General features: G+C 40.2%; 3 protein-coding genes and 1 long non-coding RNA gene across 5 annotated transcripts; 2 read left to right on the forward strand and 2 right to left on the reverse strand.

Annotated features, from left to right (window-relative positions):
• Positions 1 to 462: 462 nt before the first annotated feature.
• LOC122782536 lies at positions 463 to 1,848 on the reverse strand. Its single transcript, XR_006361930.1, has 3 exons — positions 1,792 to 1,848; positions 1,448 to 1,562; positions 463 to 550 (listed from the first exon to the last, which is right to left on the reverse strand). It is a non-coding gene; the product is annotated as an uncharacterized LOC122782536 (long non-coding RNA).
• LOC122782535 (tudor domain-containing 6) lies at positions 1,826 to 9,596 on the forward strand. Of its 2 annotated transcripts, none has more exons than XM_044046904.1 (5): positions 1,826 to 1,863; positions 2,687 to 2,767; positions 4,082 to 9,082; positions 9,166 to 9,227; positions 9,437 to 9,596. In XM_044046904.1, exons 3-4 carry the CDS (start codon positions 4,108 to 4,110, stop codon positions 9,198 to 9,200), a joined length of 5,010 nt encoding a protein of 1,669 aa, XP_043902839.1. In that variant the 5' UTR covers positions 1,826 to 1,863; positions 2,687 to 2,767; positions 4,082 to 4,107; the 3' UTR covers positions 9,201 to 9,227; positions 9,437 to 9,596. The 2 variants fall into 2 exon arrangements, with proteins under 2 accessions (XP_043902839.1, XP_043902838.1); XM_044046903.1 differs by lacking the exon at positions 1,826 to 1,863 and adding an exon at positions 2,523 to 2,576.
• Positions 9,597 to 9,937: 341 nt separating this feature from the next.
• On the forward strand, positions 9,938 to 13,570 carry LOC122782890 (ankyrin repeat domain-containing protein 66). The gene is made up of 3 exons (XM_044047462.1): positions 9,938 to 10,260; positions 13,054 to 13,282; positions 13,371 to 13,570. Exons 1-3 carry the CDS (start codon positions 10,122 to 10,124, stop codon positions 13,507 to 13,509), a joined length of 507 nt encoding a protein of 168 aa, XP_043903397.1. The 5' UTR covers positions 9,938 to 10,121; the 3' UTR covers positions 13,510 to 13,570.
• A 79-nt stretch (positions 13,571 to 13,649) lies between these two features.
• adgrf3a (adhesion G protein-coupled receptor F3a) lies at positions 13,650 to 22,730 on the reverse strand. The gene is made up of 18 exons (XM_044047455.1): positions 22,150 to 22,730; positions 21,427 to 21,487; positions 21,323 to 21,335; positions 21,123 to 21,251; positions 20,874 to 21,011; positions 20,190 to 20,296; positions 20,025 to 20,083; positions 19,807 to 19,931; positions 19,211 to 19,429; positions 18,213 to 18,464; positions 17,998 to 18,141; positions 17,318 to 17,429; positions 17,150 to 17,228; positions 16,847 to 17,026; positions 14,660 to 15,964; positions 14,536 to 14,577; positions 13,989 to 14,024; positions 13,650 to 13,898 (listed from the first exon to the last, which is right to left on the reverse strand). The coding sequence occupies exons 2-18, from the start codon at positions 21,475 to 21,477 to the stop codon at positions 13,842 to 13,844; spliced, it is 3,048 nt and encodes a 1,015-aa protein (XP_043903390.1). The 5' UTR covers positions 21,478 to 21,487; positions 22,150 to 22,730; the 3' UTR covers positions 13,650 to 13,841.

Below are 22,730 nucleotides of genomic sequence, written 5' to 3' on the forward strand. Positions count from 1 at the left end.
TTTCACAGTCACAGTTGATGTTATGAAACAGACACGGCTGCTCACATACACCTCGATTTCTGCCTTCAGTCATGTGATTTCTGTGTGGACGTTCTTGCTGCTGTTGTGCAGGAACTGATCTTTGAGGCTTTGTTCACACATTCCTGTCAACACACAAGCAACGGCTGTACCCAGTAACTGCTTGCAGACCTAAATAGTGAACTACTTTAATGTAGAACACAGCTACTGGAGTCTGTAGTGAAAGCAAGATGTAAATATAACCAATTCTACGCCAAGTTACACACTATATCTTTAAATGATGTTGATTTGATGTTAGGTTGTGTATGTTTGAGAAAAACTACTGTAAACAGGAAAACGCAGCAGCGTTGGAACAGTTGGTTTATTCAAAGTGGAAGGGTTGAAGAACTCTAACATTTATTCTTAATAAACGTAAGTGGAACACTTGTGACTCACCGGGCAGAGCTGAAGGTTTTCTTGATGTCTGTAATTATTCTCCTCCATTTTAATGTCCTCCATTAAAACGTTGAACCAGCTGCTTCTCGACTCTGACCTAAGGGAGAGGATTGAAGGAGAAGAACCTTGAATATTGAGTTTAAGTGCAGCAGATTATTAAAGACTGTGAGCACAGAGGGAACGCTGGGTAATCTCTCTTTTAATACGATCTACTTCTGCTCATTTGATGTTTCTTTTTTTTTTAATGTTTCATACGTGGATGACAGATTTATTCAAACGGAACACAATGTCATCTCTGTGTTTCTACAGGAGAACATTTATTATCCTTCATTTCAATGAAGGATAATAAATGTTCTACTGTAGAAACACATGCTTGAGGTTGTTGAGATACTAAGGATATTGGTATTTTTTAAACAATTTCTCTTGCGGAAATATTGCCAAGAGAACAGGGAATAATGGAGAATCGTTCTTGTTTAAGACAAGTTGTCCTAAAATACAGGAGGACAAGTAAGATTTAGTGACATCTAATGGTGAGACTGCAGATTGAGACAAATAGACGACTTCTCCAATATCCTCTTTGCTTTCCCAAGTGTGTCAGGGAACTACGGTGGCCCTTATATACCAGAAAGGATCTTGTTATTTTGATTCTATTTTTCATTTTGCATAACAAGTGTCAGCAAACAAGTGTTTCCATGTTTCAAGCAGCTCAAACGGAACAAACCATGACCATGTTTCTTGAGTTCAGAAGAATTCCTGTTATTTATAAAATAACTCTGTGACATTTGAGTGTAAACATAAAACACAGATGGTACAAAACAGTGAGCCAGTGCCACACGTATAAAACACATGCGTGTAGGTTTACAGGGGGAAAATTCCTGAGCAGAATTAAAGAATGTACACAGTATCTCAGGCACACGGTCTTCACTACCAAGTGTGTCTGAGGTGCTTTGAATTTAGGGAACATTAAATTACACGAAAAGGAGAAGAAAATCACCTGCTTTGCTCTTTAGTCTGCAGACTCGACGCCCATCACTTAAGATCCGTTCTTCAACAGAGACACAGTCGCCCTAAACACTGGAACTCCATTTTTGAAAACAGCCATATGTACACTGCAATTCAAGTTTATTAGATTATTATTCAGGATACAGTTGAGCTAAAAAATAAATGCTCTAAACCATGCAAGTTATGGGATACGCAGAACATTCTGGATGTTGGTTTGTTTCTCCCACCTCTCTTACGGTGTTGAGGAGAAGTCCAACATGTGACGAGAAAACTCTGCAGACTGATACATTCAAAGCATTTTCACTATCTAACATGACAAGTAAAAACTTCACTTACCATTGTGCAGCAATGACTGACAACAACATTGCAGCCTTGGTCATGGAGGGACAAGACATCCACTCAACACAGGTGAGCTGCAGCCAGGGTTGCCAGGTCTGCGTCACAAAGCACAACCCATTAACAGAACTTAAATGTAAAAATTCTCTCTAGGTAACGCCACATTAACCGTAGCCCACTTCATTCAACAAAAACCCAGAGAATTTAGTGGAGAATGCTACATGTGCAGAAAACAGTGTTACTTGTATATTTACTCGTTAGCATGTGGTTTCATTTTGTCATAAATTAATGATAATAGAGACAAAATGTTTATTGTTATTATTATTATTATTATTATTATTATTATTATTACTATTATTATTATTATTAGTATTATTATTATCAACAATAATAATAGTAATAATGAAAAAATGAGCTTTATTCTTGCTAATGTACAAATCTGGGCCTTGGAAGATCTCCAGAAGAAGCTAAAACATATGAATAAATCGGCCATATTTTTCTTTTACAAGGCTGAACCTGACGCTTTACACAAAATGAAATGATTTACAATTTTTCTTGTGTTTTTGTTGAGGTAAACTCAGCATCAACAAAAAACTCAGTAATGAACGCGGGAAAACTGTGGACCTGGCAACCCAGGCTTCTCGGTTGCATGACGTCACATAGAAACGGGGGTCGCTGTGATTGGCTCACGTCACCTGTCGCGCTAACTGTCACTGTCAAATCTGTAACCTTTTCACGATATCGTAAGAGTCAAAACGGCATTAAAGTCGCGCGACATGTGTGAGGTGAAATGCCACCAGATTAACAACAGATTATGTAACACAATTTTGTACATTTCGTTACATGTTTGCATGAAAATGTCGCAGCAATCACTCTCTTTGGTCTATAACCGCAGGTGAGATCCCGCCTCCTTCCTGCTGCCATTTAACGAGAGCTAACGACGTGAGAACGAGAAGCTTCGCTTGTTACAAACACGGTGAGAAAACACGAACGCTCTTAATGTGTTTAACAAAAACCACACGTTGTTTAAAATAGGTTTGTTTTAGTGGAGATAAACGTGTCCGTGTGTAACACTAGTGTATGTGTGTTTGTGAGAGAGATACTTTTCCGTTAAAAACATTTATTATTGAAGTGAAAATATTTTTGTAGTGCTGCAGATGGTTACACAAATAATCATCGATCCAGGACAATGTTTTCAGGAGTACGGAAGAGTATTAGGTCCACATTTAAAAAAAAGTGTTGAAAGAAAGAAAAAAATGACAAACTTTCTGCCTTTTTTCCTCATAATTCTGATTTTCCTCTAAGAATTCTGATTTTCATCTCAGAATTCTGTAAAACATTGTCTATGTAAAACAATAAAACACTGCCACTGATTCAGCTCATAGGCTACATTCACATTGTTCCATTTCAATTCAGTTCAGATCAGACTTGATTCTGCAAAAAGCTGCATGGATTCTGACATGAACTGAAGACAGGCCTTAATATTTGCTTATTTGTTTGATTAGAAAAAGTCGATATCTTAATGTGACTAATTTCACTTTAAGAACACTTTATTTATCCCACAATGAGCAATTCAGCCATAAATAAATAAAAAATACAACAGTAAATTAATATTTACTGTTTTAAAATGTACTTTTACAGCTTTTACATTATAAGTGGCCTACTTTAGATTATGGCACATGAGGGGTTTATGTCGTACTTGGAAAATGAACTGGATTCTGACATTATTAAGTCAAACATTTGTAAAATAAATATGAGTTTGAACTCTTGAAACTGTTCTGCAGATGGACAGCGGGTGGCAGCAAATGACAGTTTAGTTCATCTGCTTATGTTGTATGGATTCAGCTTTTAATGTTACACTATTGTTTGTGTACACTAGTCTTTACAAAGGGAGGTTCATTAGGATTCATTGTGATTTTTGAATTTTCTTTCACTGATGAGTCTCTCAGTGACTGAGGTAATTAGTGGGTCAGTGTTGATTATATTTAGAAGAAGAGATATTACAATATTCTCAAGAATAATCCAAAATTGGAGTGATTTACGTATTTGTTTTTTCTTGGATGGAGTGTCTTTGCAGTAAATCTTAAATGGATTAAAACAATTGTTTCGCTTCCAAATCTTTTGCATTTCATATTTTTTTCATGATCAGACATTTTTATTTATTTATTTATTAGAAATATATACTTGCATAATGAAGCATTTAGATTTTTGTTTAAGGTTATATAAAAGGCAGGTGTGTTCTTATTATTTTATGATAAATTGATGTTTTATTTCTGCTGTTTTTTTGAAGGTATATTTGAGCTCCGGGCTTCAAAAATGTGTTCGATTCGCGGGCTTCCAGAGCCAGGATCGGAAGTGAATGTTCTCATTACGAGCGTAAACCTAAACCCCAGTGGTCTCTTGGAATTATGGGTCAGCGTGGATGATGGGAGGAAGCATATTTATGAGCAGATGAAAGAGGAAATTCAGATTCCTAAAAGGTTGTTTCATGGATCTGAAGGAAAACCCCGAGACCTTTGTTTGGTTTGCATCAGTGACATCTGGCACAGAGCTCGGATTGTGTCCATTCAAAGTGAAACTTATAATGTTTTCCTGATTGACCAGGGACAGCCCCATGTCGCTACAAGTGAAGCTCTAGCATGGGCCCACAGTGACGATGTCCTCCTCCCTCCTGAAATTGAATCTTGTATACTTGCAAATGTCATCTCGCCTGAGAATACTTGGCCGGAAGGAGCCACAACGTTTTTGAAGTCTTTGCCTGGCGAGAAGTTTGAAGGACTGGTACAACATGCGCTGACAGACGGGAGAATTCTCGTCGATATACCGTTTGTCTCTGTGTACCTGTGTGAGTGTGGTGTGATGAAGAACATTCCAAGGGATGAGTTCAAATGCCTCGTACAGAAATGTCTAAATCTACCCGTAGGAGAAGCTTCAGAGGCGTACAGTTTAACGCAAGAAGAGAATTTGAATGTCCACCAGCAACAGCACAAGCATGACCAATACTTCTACCCAGAACTAGTAACTGGCATACTGGAGAACGTTATCGTGACGGAGGTAATTGATCCACAGAACATCTACTGCAAACTCCTCATTTTTTCCAAGGCAGTGAAAACATTATCCGAACAGATACACCAGCACTATGAAGAGAATTCAGACTTTGGAGAAGTTCAACCACAGACCCGTGGAGACGCATGTGCTGCTCGAGACATAAACGGCAGATGGCATCGCTCATTACTTAAGCAAAACATTGTCACTGAAGACGATGCTGTAGAGGTCTTGCTTGTGGATGAGGGACGGACAGAGTTGGTTCCAGTCAGAGATATCAGACCACTGCATGGAACATTCCTGAGAATGCCAGTTGTCACATATCACTGTTCTCTTGATGGACTTGAGGGCAATGGCACAGGTTGGACTCCAGCTGTGAATGATCACTTGAAGTCACTGCTTCTGCACGAGACACTGGTGGCCAGGTTTGACCACCACAACGTACCTCAAGATGTTTATGATGTCATTCTCTATGCAGATAATGCTGCATGCATTAACTCTTGTTTCTTAGAGAAGGAAAGATCTGCTCCATCATCTGAGACTGAACACGAATCAAATGTCCAGACGGAACCTGTTCCCTTATCATTGCTCAGTTTGATTGAGGAGGAGCAAAGCATAGACGTACAGAACAACGTCACCGTGAACGGTGATGATTTACAAGGCCATGTCAACACCACAATAGATTGTGTACCCACTTCTGCCACCGATGACAGTCAGTGCTTAGAACATCAAGACCCTCTGATACACAACAGTGCTCCTATCCCCACAGGTTTCCCCTATGAGTTCCTGAATCCTTGTGACAATGACACATTTAATGTAAGAACTAGTATTAATGTAAATGTATCGTGTATTGAAAGTCCACTGAAGTTCTGGTGTCAATCAGCAGACAAAGGGGACCCCCTTAGACGTCTAATGGAAGACCTGCAAAACCACTATGCATCTGCTCACCCTCAGCCCCTTGTTGAGTCCGTCTGTGTAGCCCGTAATCCAGACAATGGCATGTGGTACAGAGCGAAGATGCTTACAAATCAGCACTCCCCTGTTGTAGATGTTAGATTTATAGACTACGGTCAAACTCGAACGGTCCCCCTGCACGACGTGCGCCCCATTGATCCAGTTTTCTTACGACTGAATGCACAAGCTTTTCAGTGCTGCTTATTCAATCTGAAGAATTCCTCTAATCCCTCGTCGGTCACTTGGACATGTGCCGCATTAGCAGAATTTCAGAAATTTGTGGATTTAGGCGCCAACTCAGAGACTGGGTTGAGATGCATTGTAAAATCTGTAACATCTAATGAAGAAGGTGTGCTGCTCAATGTGGTCGACATCGAAACTCCAACTGACAGTGCGTGCAGGATTCTCACCCAGAAGTATGAACAGACTGAGGCTCAGGTGCAAAGTACCTCACAGGCCCCATTAGACACTTATAATTACTCCACTTATAATATTGAGGTGGGTGGAGAAGAAAAAGTATATGTAATCTCAGCAGAGAGTGTTAATCACTTCTATTGTCATTTAGCCAGGAATTCCGATGTGTTGCATGAACTGGCAGAAAATATTAAACAATTAACTGACCAGCAACAGTGCACCAATCACCCAGTTGGGCTTAATAGCATTTGCTTTGCTCGATACACAGATAATCAGTGGTACAGGGGGCAAATCGTTGAAATGGCACCCAAACTTAAAGTGCACCTTGTGGATTATGGGGAAACACTTAGCGTGAATGAATCTGATCTTCTGCCTGTTCCCTCTGAAGCATGTTTGGCCAGGTCTGCTCCAGTGCTGGCTGTCCCACTTGGATTGTTCAACGTTCCAGAACCAGTGCCACCGGAGATTAACCAGTGGTTTTCAGACTGCGCCACTAACAGTAGCTTAACCATTTCAGTGGAATCAAAGGGGACAAAAGGAAAGCTACTCGTTGAACTGTTTGATGGATCCGTTAATGTAAATAAGGAAGTCAGAAAGATGATATCGAAGATGACACAACACCAGATAAACGGTCCTATTCAGTGTAAAGCCCAGCATGTTCCTAATGGCTCAGAACAGGCCACGGTGCCAAATGAAGACTGTTTCATGAAAGACCATATGGATGTATCCGTATCAAAGCAGTACCAAAGCAGTTGTGGAATTTGTGCTGGAAATGAGCACAACATTAATTCTAAACTCGGTACTCCACGGTCTGAGGATGCAAAGACTATGGATAATGGAGGACAACCAACCCAGGATGTCAGTGACTCAGACATAACTCAACTCTCCCTTCCTCCTGGCCCAGAAGGAAATGTGAATACCTCCACGTACAAGTGGCCAACAATGTCTCAAAACAAGGCCGAGGAGGTCTATGCTTCCTGCATTGTTGAACCCCATTACTTTTGGTGTCAATACAACAACACTGAAGACCTGAATATGGTGTCATTGCTTGCACAAGAAACAGGACAAACACAGCGGGATGTGATGTCCCCTGAGACTCTTGCTGTTGGCAGCCCATGCCTTGCTCTTTTCTCCAGTGACAATCAGTGGTATAGAGCGCAAGTAATGGAGAAAAAGGACAGTAGTCTTCACGTTGTGTTTATTGACTATGGGAACGAGGCTGATGTTGAAATCAGGAATGTGAAATCACTGCCTCAGAAGCTTCTACAGATTCTTCCTCAGGCCTTTTTGTGCACTTTGAATGGACTTGACGAGTCAAAGGGCTCATGGGATGATCAAGTGTATGAGGACTTCTATAACCTACTGGTCGACAAACCACTGAGCATGACGATGGTCCATGTGGAGGAGCATTCAGGACTTAAAGTCCCAAAGTATGTTGTGCATATTGAATGTGAAGAGGTGGTCGTAAATAATGTAGTGCAGAAATATTGGAAACCTGTTGCCACAGAACATGTTACAGCAGAAAGCCCTGAAATGGAAAACTCACTCCAGGATTGTCAAATGGATTCCAATGGGCAAAATCCTGTTTCCGTGGCAAAAGCAAATGCTTTCATGTACAAGAAACCAAAAATGTCCAGAAACCAGACAGAGAATGTATATGCCTCTTGCATTGTTGAACCCAAGTTCTTCTGGTGTCAGTATGCTAACACTGAGGACCTTGGCATATTAACAGTAAATGCTCAAGAAGCAGGACGGGCACAGCAGGACTCAATGTTCCCTGAGACTCTTGGCATTGGCAGTTCATGCCTTGCCCTTTTTTCCCCGGACAATCGATGGTTTAGAGCTCAAGTAATGGAGAGGTATGAAAGTAGTCTTCATGTTGTCTTTATCGACTTTGGGAACGAGGCTGACGTTGACATCAAGGATGTAAGATCGCTGCCTCAGAATCTTCTGGAGGTGGTTCCTCAGGCTTTTTTGTGCTCACTGGGTGGATTTGATGAGTCAAAGGGGATCTGGGACGACCAAGTTTACGATGACTTCTATAATCTACTGGTTGATAAACCACTGAGGGTGACCGTGTTCAACATGGAGGATCATTCTGAGCTCAGACTCCCTCAGTATGTAGTCCAAATTGAATGTGAAAATGTAGTTGTAAATAACACGATGCAGAAATATTGGAAAGAGCATGTAATGGCGGGGACAGAAACCTCAGTCCAGGATGGTCAAACAGATACCAACCTGACAGACATCAATGTTTCCATGGGAAAAGCAAATGCGTTCATGTTCAAGAAACCGAACGTGTCCAAAAACCAGACCGAGAAAGTATATCCCTCCTGCATTGTGGAACCCAAATTCTTCTGGTGTCAATTCGCTAACACTGAGGATCTCGGCATTATGTCAATACTTGCCCAAGAAGCAGGACAGGCACAGCAGGACGCAGTGTTCCCAGAGACTATTGATCCTGGCAATCCTTGTCTGGCTCTTTTTACAAGTGACAATCAGTGGTATAGAGCTCAAGTAATGGAGAGAAATGACAGTGGTCTCCATGTTGTGTTTATGGACTATGGGAACGAGGCTCAAATTGACATCAAGGATGTGAGATCGCTGCCTTCAAGTCTGCTGGATATGGCCCCTCAGGCTTTCTTGTGCTCTCTGAGGGGATTTGACGAGTCAAAGGGCTCCTGGGACGACCAGGTTTACGAGGACTTCTACAACCTCCTGGTCGATAAACCACTGAGCGTGACGGTGTCCAGCATGGAGGATCACTCGGAGCTCAAAATTCCTCAGTTTGAAGTCGAAGTTGAGTGTGAAGGAGTGGCTGTGAACTCCTTGATGAAGAAATACTGGAAAGAACTGGATACAAATGACATTGAAGCAGGTACAAGTTTAAATTCATTAGTGTTTTTGAATGAATGTCATAGTTACTTGCTTGTTTAATGAAATTCTCTCTTTCATCTTCAGCGTGCCAGTGTGAACCAAAGACCGCAGATGTTTAAAATAATGAAAACTCCAGTAAATGAATGGTAGGACTTGAATATTTCCTTAATCAAATGAGTTGAATGTTTAAGCTAATACATGACTTAAGGATTTTTCGATCCTGCAAAACTTTTTATATTACATCATGTGGTTAAATGCAGACATCACAATTTCAATTTATAGAAAATGAATACATGCACACATTTAATTTTAATGTCTTCAGTGTGTTTTTATTTATGTGTTGTTTTGTTTTCAGGTACGGGACACGTGATCTGATCCAAAACATGTCTGCCCTGTTTGTTGTTTTGATGTTTTAGTTTGATTAATTCATTAAATATCTAAATATATCTTGGATGAAATTAAAAAAGTTTTAATTGCACATTTCAACGAGCTCTTTGCAGGCTTTGTTTCTAATGCAATTTTTTACAACTATGCAGAGACCCCGTTTATTTTAGCAATTTCACTATTTTAATAACTAATAGCTTTTTGGTAATAATTAAAAATGGAAAGAAAGACACAGGTTTCATCTTCTCATCTTCTCAAATTTGATAATTTGATGGCGGGGTTTTGTCATATATACAGTATATGTATATATATAGGGTGGTGCTGGGAAGTTCAAAGGTTCAAAGGAGTTCTAATAGGCTCAAAGTTTTTTCATTGCATTGAGCAGTATTTGAATATGTCAAATATGACATATTCTGTCCTCGGTGGACAGTGAAAAATACAAGTTGTTTTTTTTTTGACTGAGGTTGTTGTAAGTCATGCATGAAAGGGTTAAACAAGTATATGTGAATAAATTAAATCTCAGTGCCATGTACTTGCCATGGAGACAGCCTGGTTTTAAGTCGGTCTGCAGCAGGTGGCAGCATCCGCCTTCACGGGATCAGGTTAGGACATGATGTCATGTTGTGTTCAGCTGTTGCCGGGCAACCCCTGTAGACATGACCGAGTTGCACCAAGCTGCAGCAGCAGGGGATTATGACAAAGTTGAGGAGATTCTGAGGCAGAAAAAATGCAGTCCCAACGAGAGGGACATCGACTGGAGCAACAAGACGCCTCTGCACTGGGCTGCAGCCAAAGGTAGTGCATGGATATTTATTACACACCTGCATATCATTAGTTTTAAGTTACAAGTCTGACACCATTTAATGCACCTTTGGTGGTGAGTGTGGGTGTCCACGTGATGTTTAAATAATGATTTTGTCTTTTGTTCATTGTATTGAACTGCTTCTCTTAGCTGTTTTTGACCTGTCAGTGAATTGGACTGTTCTACATTTAAAAATTGTAAAATTAATCTTGGAAAAAAAACCAAAAACAAATATAAAACTAGCATGTTGTAGGGAAATGCAAGGCCATCTTTGCCATCAGAAACACACAATAAACAGCTCATAGTGAGCACAATAAACTGAAAAATACTAGCCCAATAGGTTTTACTGTACTTTGTTAACATATAAATAATTATTTCTGATATTCCACCACAAGTCCCATCAGAGGATCACTGGTGGTACACGTACCACAGTTAAAGAACCATGGTTTGCTGTATGTGAATCCTCATCTTGGGTGTTATATGTAAATGAACAGGAAGTGGTGAAAAGGTCCTCAAACATACGATAATCCCATGAATGAGCAACAAATTACAGTTACAATATTTTTAAAACTTAAACATTGTTTATTTTATTTTTTTTAATCATCTCATATAAAACATAATGATTGTATCTACCACATATGTATTGTACTTGTCAAGCCAATGGAAAGAAAGATGGAAAAACATTGAACAAGGCAATCAGAGATGGCAGACTTCACCCCATTCACGCAACAAGCCTCTGTCGGCCTCTGTTGGTCATATTGGCGAGTGCGGAAACACAGACAGACACATAGAGCCACTAAAAACAATACTTCACTCGCACTCCGTGGGGTGAAGTAATAAAGATATAGTGATAGGGGGACGTTTATGTGCTAGAGATTGGCCTGTTTTTATCTGTGATAGTCAGGGAAATTAGAATTGTTATTTATCACAGTAGACACTAACGTAGCCTGGGGGTATTCCACCAAGCAGGCTAAAGGCAAAGCCAAGCTTAAATGGCCAAGTCTGGCTAATATGAGTGAGAGTTCGGTTCCATCATAGAGGCTGAGATTAGCCCCAACTCAGTAACCATGGAAACTATGACTCTGGCTAAGCCTCAACCATGGCTAAGCCATAACTGTGGCTCAGGTTTCCATTCCATCAATCTGAGCCTCAACCCTGTTCCACCAAGGTGGCTAATGTGAATGCCAGCCAAGTAACCATGGTAACTTAGCCTGCTACCTGGTCTTTAGCAGGCTAAAAGTGAAGCTTAGCACCATCTATGATCAAAGAATGTCCAATAGACAGAAACAGAGACACACAACTGTCATGGAATGATAAAATAATATGTAAAACATAAAATATATAATAAAATGTATTAAAGAAATGATTTATACTAATAATTATATATTATCTATAAGTACATGAAAGAACATTATCACCAAAATAAAATATAATAAAAAATAAGACACAAATAAATACAAAATTAAACTAAATAAAGAGATCATCATTCTTTTGATGCAACAAGGGTTAGGGCCTCCGATTGATAGGAGATAGATGATTGATTTGCTGTCACCTGCATTCACTTACTGTAATAGCGGTCCTCGTCTCCATTGAATTGCTTGATTTGCTAAATTATTCTAGATAAATAATAACTTTTTTACGATCAATAGATCTGTCATATGATTATTGCCTATAGAATGATAACCAACATTGCATTTATTCATGTAATAATCTACCATCAATTGTATGATAAATGTGATGAGTCGTGTAAAATACTTTGATTAAATGTAGCCTATTATCAAAAATGTAGGCAAGGCAACTTTATATAGCACATTTAAGCACAAGGTGATTCAAAGTGCTTTACATAAAATAAGATGAAAATACAACAATTCAACATATAGCATCTGGGACAAAATACAGAAGTAGCACAAATACAGCATGTAAAAATGACAGGCTTAAATGAAAATGATCAATTCTATACAATCGGCCATGCAGGAAATAAATGAAAGCTATCCCATCAATTTGCATAACAATCAGTTGATAAATGTGATGAATATCACTTTCTAACATTACTACTAGGGCTGCCAAATGATAAAATATGGAGAATTTCACATCAATTGCAGTGAAACAATAATGCTATTCTAATTGTGTTCATATGAATGTGACTTATTAGGGCTGTCTTTTTGTTCTTTGGGGATTTTCCTTTTAATTTTAGGGATTTGGTTGCATTAATAGGTCCACATAATTGATTAGTTTCAAACAAAAACCATCAAGAAATCAATTGGTAGATTATTGTCTACATATATTTTGTCCCTTTGATGGGGGGTTTATATAACATGATGATGCTGAAATACTTCATTGTCTTTGTCACTTACACATTCAGCCTGTCGGCAATATTCTGCCACGCCACACCCCTCACTTTGATTGCCACGGTATTGCCCTTCTTTCGGATTATGTGGCTGTAATCCTCATATACATCCATGAGGAGGGTTTGCTCCGCTGCGGAGAACATCTCTGCACGCCCTTTTCCCTTGCTTTTCGGCATTTTTGACAGCTTCCGCGCTCGACTAGAATGGGCTTTTTATTTTCCCTGTGGGCGTGCACAAGTTGAGGCTGAACAGGTGAGGCTTGACTAAGCGTCAGGTGGAGCCAGCTGATTTCACTTGGTGGAACGACTTGGAGCTAGATTGGGAAGTGGAGCTTAGTCGAGCTTCAAGCTTACACCTAAGTCTGGCAATTCTTAGCTACCTTGACGGAATACCCCCCTGGACTATGGCTGAACTAACAGCATGTTGCCTTTTCCACAGGACACACAAAAATGGTCAGGGTCCTCATTGCACATGGAGCGCGGCCATGTCCGAGGACGAACTATGGATGGACTCCTGCTCACTCTGCCGCAGAGTACGGCCACCTGTCTGTGCTGCGGCAGCTTCACTCTCTCAACGCTCCCATAGACAAGGAGGACAGTTACGGAGACAAACCAGTGCGGATAGCCGAAATATATGGACACCTGGACTGCGTTCGATTCCTTCTAAAGTATGGAGACCAGACTTTGTTACAGTCTGAATCACATGACCATCATGCAATGACTTTTTTTAATGTAAATGTCTTTGTTACGTTGCAGAGCAGAGACTGAGGGCCAGGCCTACCGCAAGATGGCAGCGCTAAAAGGGATTTCACTGGACGACTCAGATGAAGAGTGGGCACAGCGCAGCAAAGTAAATGAAGAGAACTTGATCTCCCACCGAAACATTCAGGTGTAGAACTCGCTGATACACGGTCACACAACAACAGTATAATAAAGTACATCCCTTTAGCCTCTCAGTTGAGTGTATTACTGTGGCTTTCCGGTGCAATCAAATATGTTTCATGTACAGTATACCTTATATCTCCTTTGACATCACTATGTAATGTATAGCAAAGAACTAAGATTAAGGTATGGAAGTTTTCTTAAATAAAAGTAAAAATCAAAATATGGTGCAGTGGATTCACATTTGTGTCAAAGAATTTACCCCAGAGATAAAACGTACATTATGACGTTATCAGTGATTGTACGTCGAGACTGGAGTTTGTTGCGATGACACGCATTTGATGTTCACTTCTTAACTGATGGGTCAGACTTAGTGGTGCTCTCAGCGGTGGACGCTGAAGTCTAGAGAGCAGAGAGGAAGGATGCACAGTTAGCCGTCAGTCATGGTGGCGTTGAGCACAGGAGTTCAAGTCGTACATAAAATACACTTACCCGTAACCTGAGGCGCTTCAGCAGTGCATCGCGGGTCTGTCGAAACATAATTAAAACATCTTTAATGTTGCTGCACTGTTGCTAAATTCTTAACGCTGCAGTAGGTAAGATCCTGGGAAAATAGTAGATTGTTGAGTTTCAGCCACAAAGTTGTTAAAATCACTGTGTCTCTGTCCTGAGCAACACGACCCGAGGCAATTTCCTCGTCTCTGAAACCGATATTTGATGCTGGATTTGCTGCATTTATTGTCCCACTTTGTTGTTAAAGAGACTTCAGAGGAACGGCAGTGTCATTCTCAAAAGTAATCCCGCCTACTGTACCTTTAAGTCCAATATGTAACAAATCACCCCCATGGCTAAGATTTGATGCAAAGTTATGATACTGACTTCAAATTCAAATATTTCTAGAAGTAATCAATTTGAAGACATACTATGTGAATTTCCAGTAGCAGGCTGTCCACTGCAATGACCACAGACATGTTACAAAGTAAAAATGTGCTCTCTTAACATGTGAGTGCATTAGGAAGTATTTGAACACCCATCTTACCAGTTTGTCTCCCAGGCACGTGGTTAACAAGATGAATAAACCCTGTAAATACAACGACAGAGGTTACCGTGCAGGAAATACATCAGGTACAGGTATGTCCAGTTGAAGATTGTGGCGAGCATACCTGGAAGGAATTCATCAGGACAAAGAGATAATTGACCACAAGGGCCAGTTGTCCCTGTGTGAGGTCAACAATTGTTACACCAAATCCAATCAGCCATGTGACACCAAAGATCGGGGTCAGAAGGACAACTGTCCTCATGATAGTCTTGGCAGCTGCTGAATGATGGGATGTCATCGGATGATTCACAAGCTTCATGATTACCACTAGCATGGAAAACACGTTGAAAATGATAATTGTACCAATTGGTATAAGAAATGTATGAATGGATCCTTGAAAACCTCCAGCGTAGACCAGCCAACAGGTATCTCTGGAGAAGTATTTGCCTTCAGCGCCGCCATTGCAAAGGAACGTGATGGTGACAATGAGAAAGGGACAGATGTAGCCCAGGGTAAATGAGAACCTCAGATAGGTCTTCTTGGACACTTCGTGGAACAGGAAAATCGTCTGATGAAGGAGCGTGCTGCTCAGACACAGCATCCAAAAGAAGGTGGCGAGGTAACAGAAATGCTTCAACACCACGAACGTCTTGCACCAGGTATCTGAAATCTTCAGTGGCTTCGACGATGCAAAGAAACAGCAATGCGCAATGAGCAAGCACAGGGAAATGTTCATGTGAGCAGTGTGACGTAGATACAGCGTATTCGTTTTAACTACCATACTCCAGATAGTCAGTTCGATTACAAGACTAATAACTAGGGACACAACTGATACAGACAGTCCAACGTAGGTGATCTCCGTCATCCAAGGAATCTCTATTGGTTCCCGAGCCATGAGAATGGCAAACGAGGACAAATGGCTGCAGACACAGTGTCCCTCAGTACGCTTCCACTCACATCCATATGTTGACCACTGTCTGGTGGTGTTGTCCCATGAGACACACTGCATCTCCACATTCTTAGCTCTTGGACGATGCAACTGGAAGTTTATTTCAACCTGAACTGAGCCAGAATGTTTTTTAGAGGTTGTCGACACAACGATGCTGTTTGGACGGTATTTGTCATCCTTGTTGGGCAAATAGGTCACCAGCTGTTGAAATCCAGTTGTTTTCACGGTGTCATTGTATGAACTGTGAAATTTGACTGTGACATTGAACACTTTGTTGGTACATTCGGACCCCTGCACTTTGTCACATTGGTCCACTTCTATATTTGTCTTTTTGGTTAAACGTGCTATATTTGACACTTCAATCAATCGCTCCACAGAACTCAGATATGTCTCTGCCAGGGTCAAATTGTCATCTCTTCTTCCTTTCCAAGCACCTTGAAGAGATTTATTCATCAGATTGCTGCATGAGTGCAGAAAGTCCTGTGAAGAAAGAAGTTGGTTTGAATTGCAGTTGATTCTCATACCTGCACCAAGTTAGAAAGGGCTGGTCTTTACCTTACTTTGTCGTATTAACTGTGACAACAAAATGAGTGGATCAAACCTTCCTTGTACTGGAGAATTTCTCATAGATGACAGTGGAGAAGGTGGCTTTTAACAAACATTTCCATGACCAACAGCAGAAAATCTGATGCGGACTTTGCTAAATTTTGCTGTGTCTTAGTGACGACTATTTTGATAATTGATGAATCGGTTTGAAGCTTTTTTTTCATGATTAAAACAAGATTTCCGATTGTTTAAGCTTCTTAAATGTGAGTATTTTCTTCATTTCTTTGCTCTGGATAAGAAAGAAATCATTAAAAGTTAATCATGTTGGTTTGTGGTCAAAACCAGACAGTTGAGAACATCATCATTTCCAGGTTTGACGAACACATCATACACAACATTTTTTATGGTTTTCTGATATTTTATGGACCAAACTATTAAAAGATTATGAAAATAATCGCTAGTTAGCAGCTCTAGTGTCCACTCATTATGTGCCACAACTAGGGATTTTGACCTTTTACTCCTTAGGAAAATGTTCACTGATGTTATAAATCAAGTAAGAAGTAGGTTCATTTTTACCACAGACTAGTGGTTATTGAAAATATTGTGACTTTCGTGATTTTTCAGGAATACAAGAATACAATAAATACTGTCTATGGTTACTCACTGTCCGTAAAACTAAAGCATTCTTCAAGAAAATGATTATCATTAACCTCATTCCCTCATTTACACATGATGATATGCACATCTTTATGAAAATCTTTTCCTTATACGGCAATTTAACTCTTTAACATTCTCTTGAGGTTCTTTAATACTTACATTCACTGTTGCATCATTACTGATGTGATTTAGCTTCTCACTCATGATCAAGAGGATGCCAACCGATGCATCCATGTTGGCATGCGAGTTTATAGTCTCTGTGTTGTTAGTGACTCCGTTAAGGTTGGAAAATACTTCTCCAGCATTTTCATCCAACTCTCCGATGCCAATGTCGACCATCTGTAGGAACAGAGAGATCATCCCGAGGAAATGAGGGCAAACTCTTCAATGCACAAGACTTCAAAACCCCCAAAAATCCGTTTACTCTCTTTTAAACATGTCCGCTGTGAAAGTTTCACTCACACTTGCTTTTTGCCATATTGCATTCACTTCCTGGTTTACGCATCTGGATTCCTCCTCTTCCCATTCGACAGGTATAGTACTGGGATGAATACAGAAGTCGATCACATGAGTTAATCGATTAATCATCGACTCACCATCGTCAAGGTGGTGTGGAGCTTTGGCACCTACCCATTGCATTTCCTGTGTCTTTTCCCAGCTGAGTTAAAGCACTTTAACACAAAAGTGTGGTCAGGTTTGGCTTCACCCCAGTCGTCCTCCGCTTTACAGAAATCTTCACCAACTTGAAGGACAGAGTACGGCTTGATTTTTCACTTACAGTAAACGCTCTTGAAGGGCTAAGATTAAAGTGCTAATTTCCAGAGATAAATGCGTTATTTCGATCATCAGACAGTGGATCTGAGGTACATGTCTCACTCCCACAACAACAGAAAAAGACGGGATTAAAAAAAACAACAAATAATACTGACAAAAAGTTGCCTTCAAAGCCAATAAAAGCCCTATGCTGCTCTTTTGTTTCCATCAATTATAACAAGTTTTACAAGTAAAAGATCTAAAAAAAAAAAAAACGGGTCAAATTCAGTCCAACTCTGTAATACAATGTGAATTGAACAAACACAGGAGCATCGTAATTGTGTCCTTTAATATAATGTATAGCTTTCTAAAGAAAATAAATAAATGTGACATCCTGTTGTGTTTTATTTAGTTGTTTGATTTCAGGGTTAATACATTCTTCCTCGATGTTACTGTGTCTCTAAAATGACATTTAAATAATGTTGTCAAAATTCACAATCAGGAAAATAAAGACAAAGCGTTTCTGAGCGATGTCAGACACAGACTGTTGTACATACCGTGTATGATATTAATATCGACTGAGGCATTTCTTCTTTGATGGAGCCGGTTTACGAACGTGCACGTCAGCTGTGGTTTGTGCGCGGTCATGTTGCAGCCCACCGCTGCCATAGCTGTGCTCACAAGGTTTCCCCCTGAAACATCTGCAAAGATCACAAGAAGCACGTCACGTGTAAGGCTGTAACGGGCGACGAATGCAGGGAAATGTACTCACGAAGTGGAGTCTCTGAAAAAATTGTAGATGATCTGTCTGCACTCGACCATGTCACAGTATAGTTTTCAGTACTTGTCCCTATTTCACAGGTGCCTGTTACAGTCAGCAAATCGTCGGTGTTGCGACAGCGAGGAAATTGTGGGTCTGTCGTGATGTCGATGTCCGGCAGGAGAGCGACATCCAGAAGAGCACTGGCTCTGTGGGTGATGACGCAGGAATTTGTGTTCAGAATGAAGGTGCATGTGTAAGTTCCTATGAGAAAAAAAACAACAATAGAGATCATAGGTCAAGTCAATGTGTAAAATGTGTCAAAGCAAACTAAGATTTTGGTTACCGAAGTAACACAATCTTAACTCTCATAACTCTCGCTGGTGCCAATCCCCAGCTGACATAGGGTGAAAGGATTGGTGACCCTGGACAGGTCACCAATCCATCACAGGGTCACATTAAGACAAACAACCAAGTCAAGTGTCCGAATGTGCCTAATCCTCAAATCTGCAGGTTTTTGGACTGTGGGAACATGCAAACCAAGCAGAGAGGTCTTTGTGCTTAACACCACTACTTCAACCGCGTGGCCCGTACATATTACCAATCTTATCATTTTAAACTATCTGCACATTAGCACTCATACTTGCAGTCATTGATGGATCAACAGGCAAAGGATTTAGGATTTGAAAGGTTCCGTTTCAATAAAAAAGCTATTCTTCAAACCCGGGTTTGAGTTATCCATGGATGTTTGTGGCAAACCTTACAATGTGTTCATTTCCACAAATGGAGCAGTTGAATGATGGATTGAGAAAGGAAGAAATGAAGGAAAATATACAAATTAGTAACCACAGTAAAATCCATGTCACACGTGCCTGGTAAACCTGCTCATTTTATTTTGACAGAGGTTCGTGTCTCGCTGTCTCCTTCAAAAACCCTGAACAGTCCCTTTAAGTTGAGGCCAAATGGCAGTTTAAATATTTAAAAAGGTAAATCCATACAAACACACGTACCTGCCCAGACTTCTGTTATCTTATTCAGATGGAGTGTGCTGTTTCCCGCCGTATTCTTAATGTGCGACACGGTGCCATCTGTGATTTTAGAGACTTGCTTGCTGGATACTTGGAGCTGCCAATTTGGTACGATGTCCACATTCTCGTTTAGCATGCACACGAGCGTGTGCGCGTCATTGTACTTCACAGGGTTTTCTGGCATAATTAAACGGACAAGACCTGGGAAAATATATCGTAGAATTCAGACGATGGACAAGCCCGAGATGAGACGGGACTGTGCTCTTCTAACCATAGAGTAGAAGTGTCTGTGTTGTCCCACAGCTAATCAAATATTCCTAATTTCTTCTTAGCCTTTTCTCTACATACATACATGGGATTACATACAATGACTTCTGTGCTATGGTGGCACTCAAACAAAAGTGAAAGAATCACCAGAGTACAATGGACTTATGCTTATTTGAAATAAAAAAAATCTGTCCTGAAGATGATTTAAGCCATTTTCTTTTAAGACTAAGATGTGGACAATAACAATGGTAAATCACCAGAGTCAAAGAGAGCAAACAGCATGTAAATTGAACCCATTTAGCCTGAATTACCTGTCGTTTCCAGATTAAAGCTGGCGGATAGAGACTTAATCAGGATGTATGACCTATTCACCAGGTCTTGAGTGTCCAAGGTGGTAACAACAGTCATTTCAAAATCTACAATGATGCTTCCAACACTCCAGGAAAGAATAAAAACACAGACCTCAGTCACACATTGAAAACAGACCGCAGTATAGAGCAATCATTACACATGTACATAGAATGGAAACCTATATTTGGTGATTTTTAAGGCCTCAAATCCCTGTAAAGTGCTGTACACCTTTTTCATCTGTAAGACAAAATGTCATGAAGTGAACCATCAGAAGATGACATTATTGACATTGTTGCACGATCCCTGAACAGAAATATATAATGTGCTTTTGAGTTATAAATACCTCCGTTAACAAGTTGCTGTTACAGTCGCGATATTGCTGCGTTTCCTTGAATGCGAGACAGTTTTGATAGCGTGTACCCTTTATGGTAACAGATCCGCTAATGGTAACTGTGAAGAGAAAAAAAAAGGAAGAAGACTGTCAGGACACTTGCATGCTTCCTATGGCGTGTTTCCACTGGCTCGACTCTGCGCGGCACGGCACGGCAATTTTGCGTTTCCACTAGCGTAGTACCCGGTACCTGGTACTTTTTTTATTACCTGCACCGTTCGAGGTTCCAAGCGAGAGTGCTCGTGTCCTCGTCTCCAACAATTCCCAGCGAAATGTCTAAAATCTCAATATTTATCGGAGGAGTCTGGTGTATTTGATCGCGATGATCGCGACTGGCGAGCGGCATCACAAACCCTGCCGCTGTATTTCAGTCCAGTGACGAGTTTTAATGATGATGTTTTAATCGATTCTAATGATTCAGTCACAACTGCTTAACTTTTCTCACGTCACGAGTCACTCAAAGGCACGGCAGTCTCATGCAGTGATGACTCCGCCCACGTTGAGTAGGTACTATTTTGTGGGGGAAAACCAACCTAAACCATGCCGTGCCGAGTCGAGGCGAGCTGGGACCATAGGAGGAAAAAGGGGCGATACGCTAAATAAATAAAAACACAATAAAAAATTTAAAAAAAGTACCTGTGTTGTTTGAAATACATCTGTGAGGAGAAGCGCTATTGGTGAAGGTGCATTTGTTGTCAGACTCACAAATGTCATCCCTCCATCTGTAGCCCGGTTCGCAGCTACACTCCTTGTGAGCCGAGACGCGCTCGCAAACTTGTCGGGGACAAAAAAAACAAAACAAACAACATGTAGTGGAATCCGTGGTTTTCAAATTCAAAATCAATGAAAACCAATGCAGTTTATTTGAAACCGTTACAAGTTTACTTGTTGACATTTGAAGGTCTTCGACTCGCAGGATAGAGTTCCCCGCAAAAGACGCCAGTATGCGACTTACGTTCGCAATTGCACTTTTGTCCACCGTCAGTTTGACGTAGTACATTTGCACTGACGGGACTGAAACACATCGACGCATAGATTAAAAACAACATTGTGATTAAAAACAAGTTTAAAAGTTTTTTTTTTACCTTCTCCGGTTGCCTGTGAAAGAAGATGAAAACCAGAGGGAAAATCATTAAAACACAAAGCAGTTTTTGTGAATCTGAAGAAGAATCTCGTGTGACTGACTGACCTGATAAATGTTTATCCCCAGGATATACAGAAATATAAAGGCCCACATCATGTTAATGTTCCTGTAAATAATACATTACATATTAGTTTGTTTTAATACGCCACGGGTAAATAAAACCCATTCAGTACAACAATTTTGCAAATAATTCTATATACAAATACTGAGCCGCATTATATTCATAACCGATTAATCTGTCGAGTCTTTGCTCCATTAATCGAGCAATCGTTTGGTCCATAAAGTGTCAGAAAATGGAGAAAAAAGCTCATCGGTGTTTGTCAACCTGGAAATGATGATGCTCTCAAATGTCTTGTTTTGCCCACAAACAAAAATGATTCGATTCTAATGATTTCTTTGTTATATGGAGCAACGAAAGCAGAAAATATTCACATTCAAGACGCTAAGACGATCTAATATCTTGTTTTAATCATTAAAAACCCTCAAAATAGTCGACGATTCACTTAGCAATCGATTAATAATCAATTATTCGAGTGTTTGTTTCAGCCCATATTTATACTCAGGAGTTACATTTATTGACAAGTTCCAAAATCGACAAAACCTCAGTTTTGACAATGACAATATCATGATATAGAATTGATTCAATGTTAATAATAACATTTCACTGTCTATGTAAACGAAGCAAGTACTTGCTACTAAAACGTTTCATTTGAAGCTCAGTAAAATGGGGAAAATGAGATCTGAATCGTTAGAAAAAGATCAGCAAACCTGTTTTCCTCTATTTGCGAGTAGAGAGAACCATCACTGCTGCCGGGATCCGTCTGTGGCCACACTGACACACCAGAGTCACTCCAGAATAATGACGAGCTGTTTAGACACACACAGAGATAAGGGAATAATTTGACTCTCAAAAATCGGTTGGAGCACAAGGCCTCTTTGTTATGAAACTAACAAATGCTGTCATCTATGAATACACAAATTAAACCCTTAAGATAATTGAGGACTGGTTAAAAAATGTTCATGCAGTCAGTGTAAAGAGCCGGCAGCTCTCAGAGTTGCTCTTGCACAATCACGGGGTTGCTATTTGTGGTTTTGGGTGAACGATCTCAGCAGCCAGGGGGTCATACTCATATCATCCAGGTACGTTCATGAAGTCCAGCAGGATGGACGTCTTTCCTGAGAAACAACAGTCGTCACACTTTCTTCACCACAGATGCAAATGGTCCTGCCTGACAGACACATATTCAAAACTATTTGTATAAAATGTAAATAGGCGGACCACAGCGTTAGTATATTAAACATAACCGGGCTATAGTATTTTTTTTTTTACACAATTATTGATTTCCATG

This window comes from Solea senegalensis, linkage group LG16, assembly GCF_019176455.1.
Source record: "Solea senegalensis isolate Sse05_10M linkage group LG16, IFAPA_SoseM_1, whole genome shotgun sequence".
In the NCBI taxonomy this organism is placed as follows: Eukaryota; Metazoa; Chordata; class Actinopteri; order Pleuronectiformes; family Soleidae; genus Solea; species Solea senegalensis.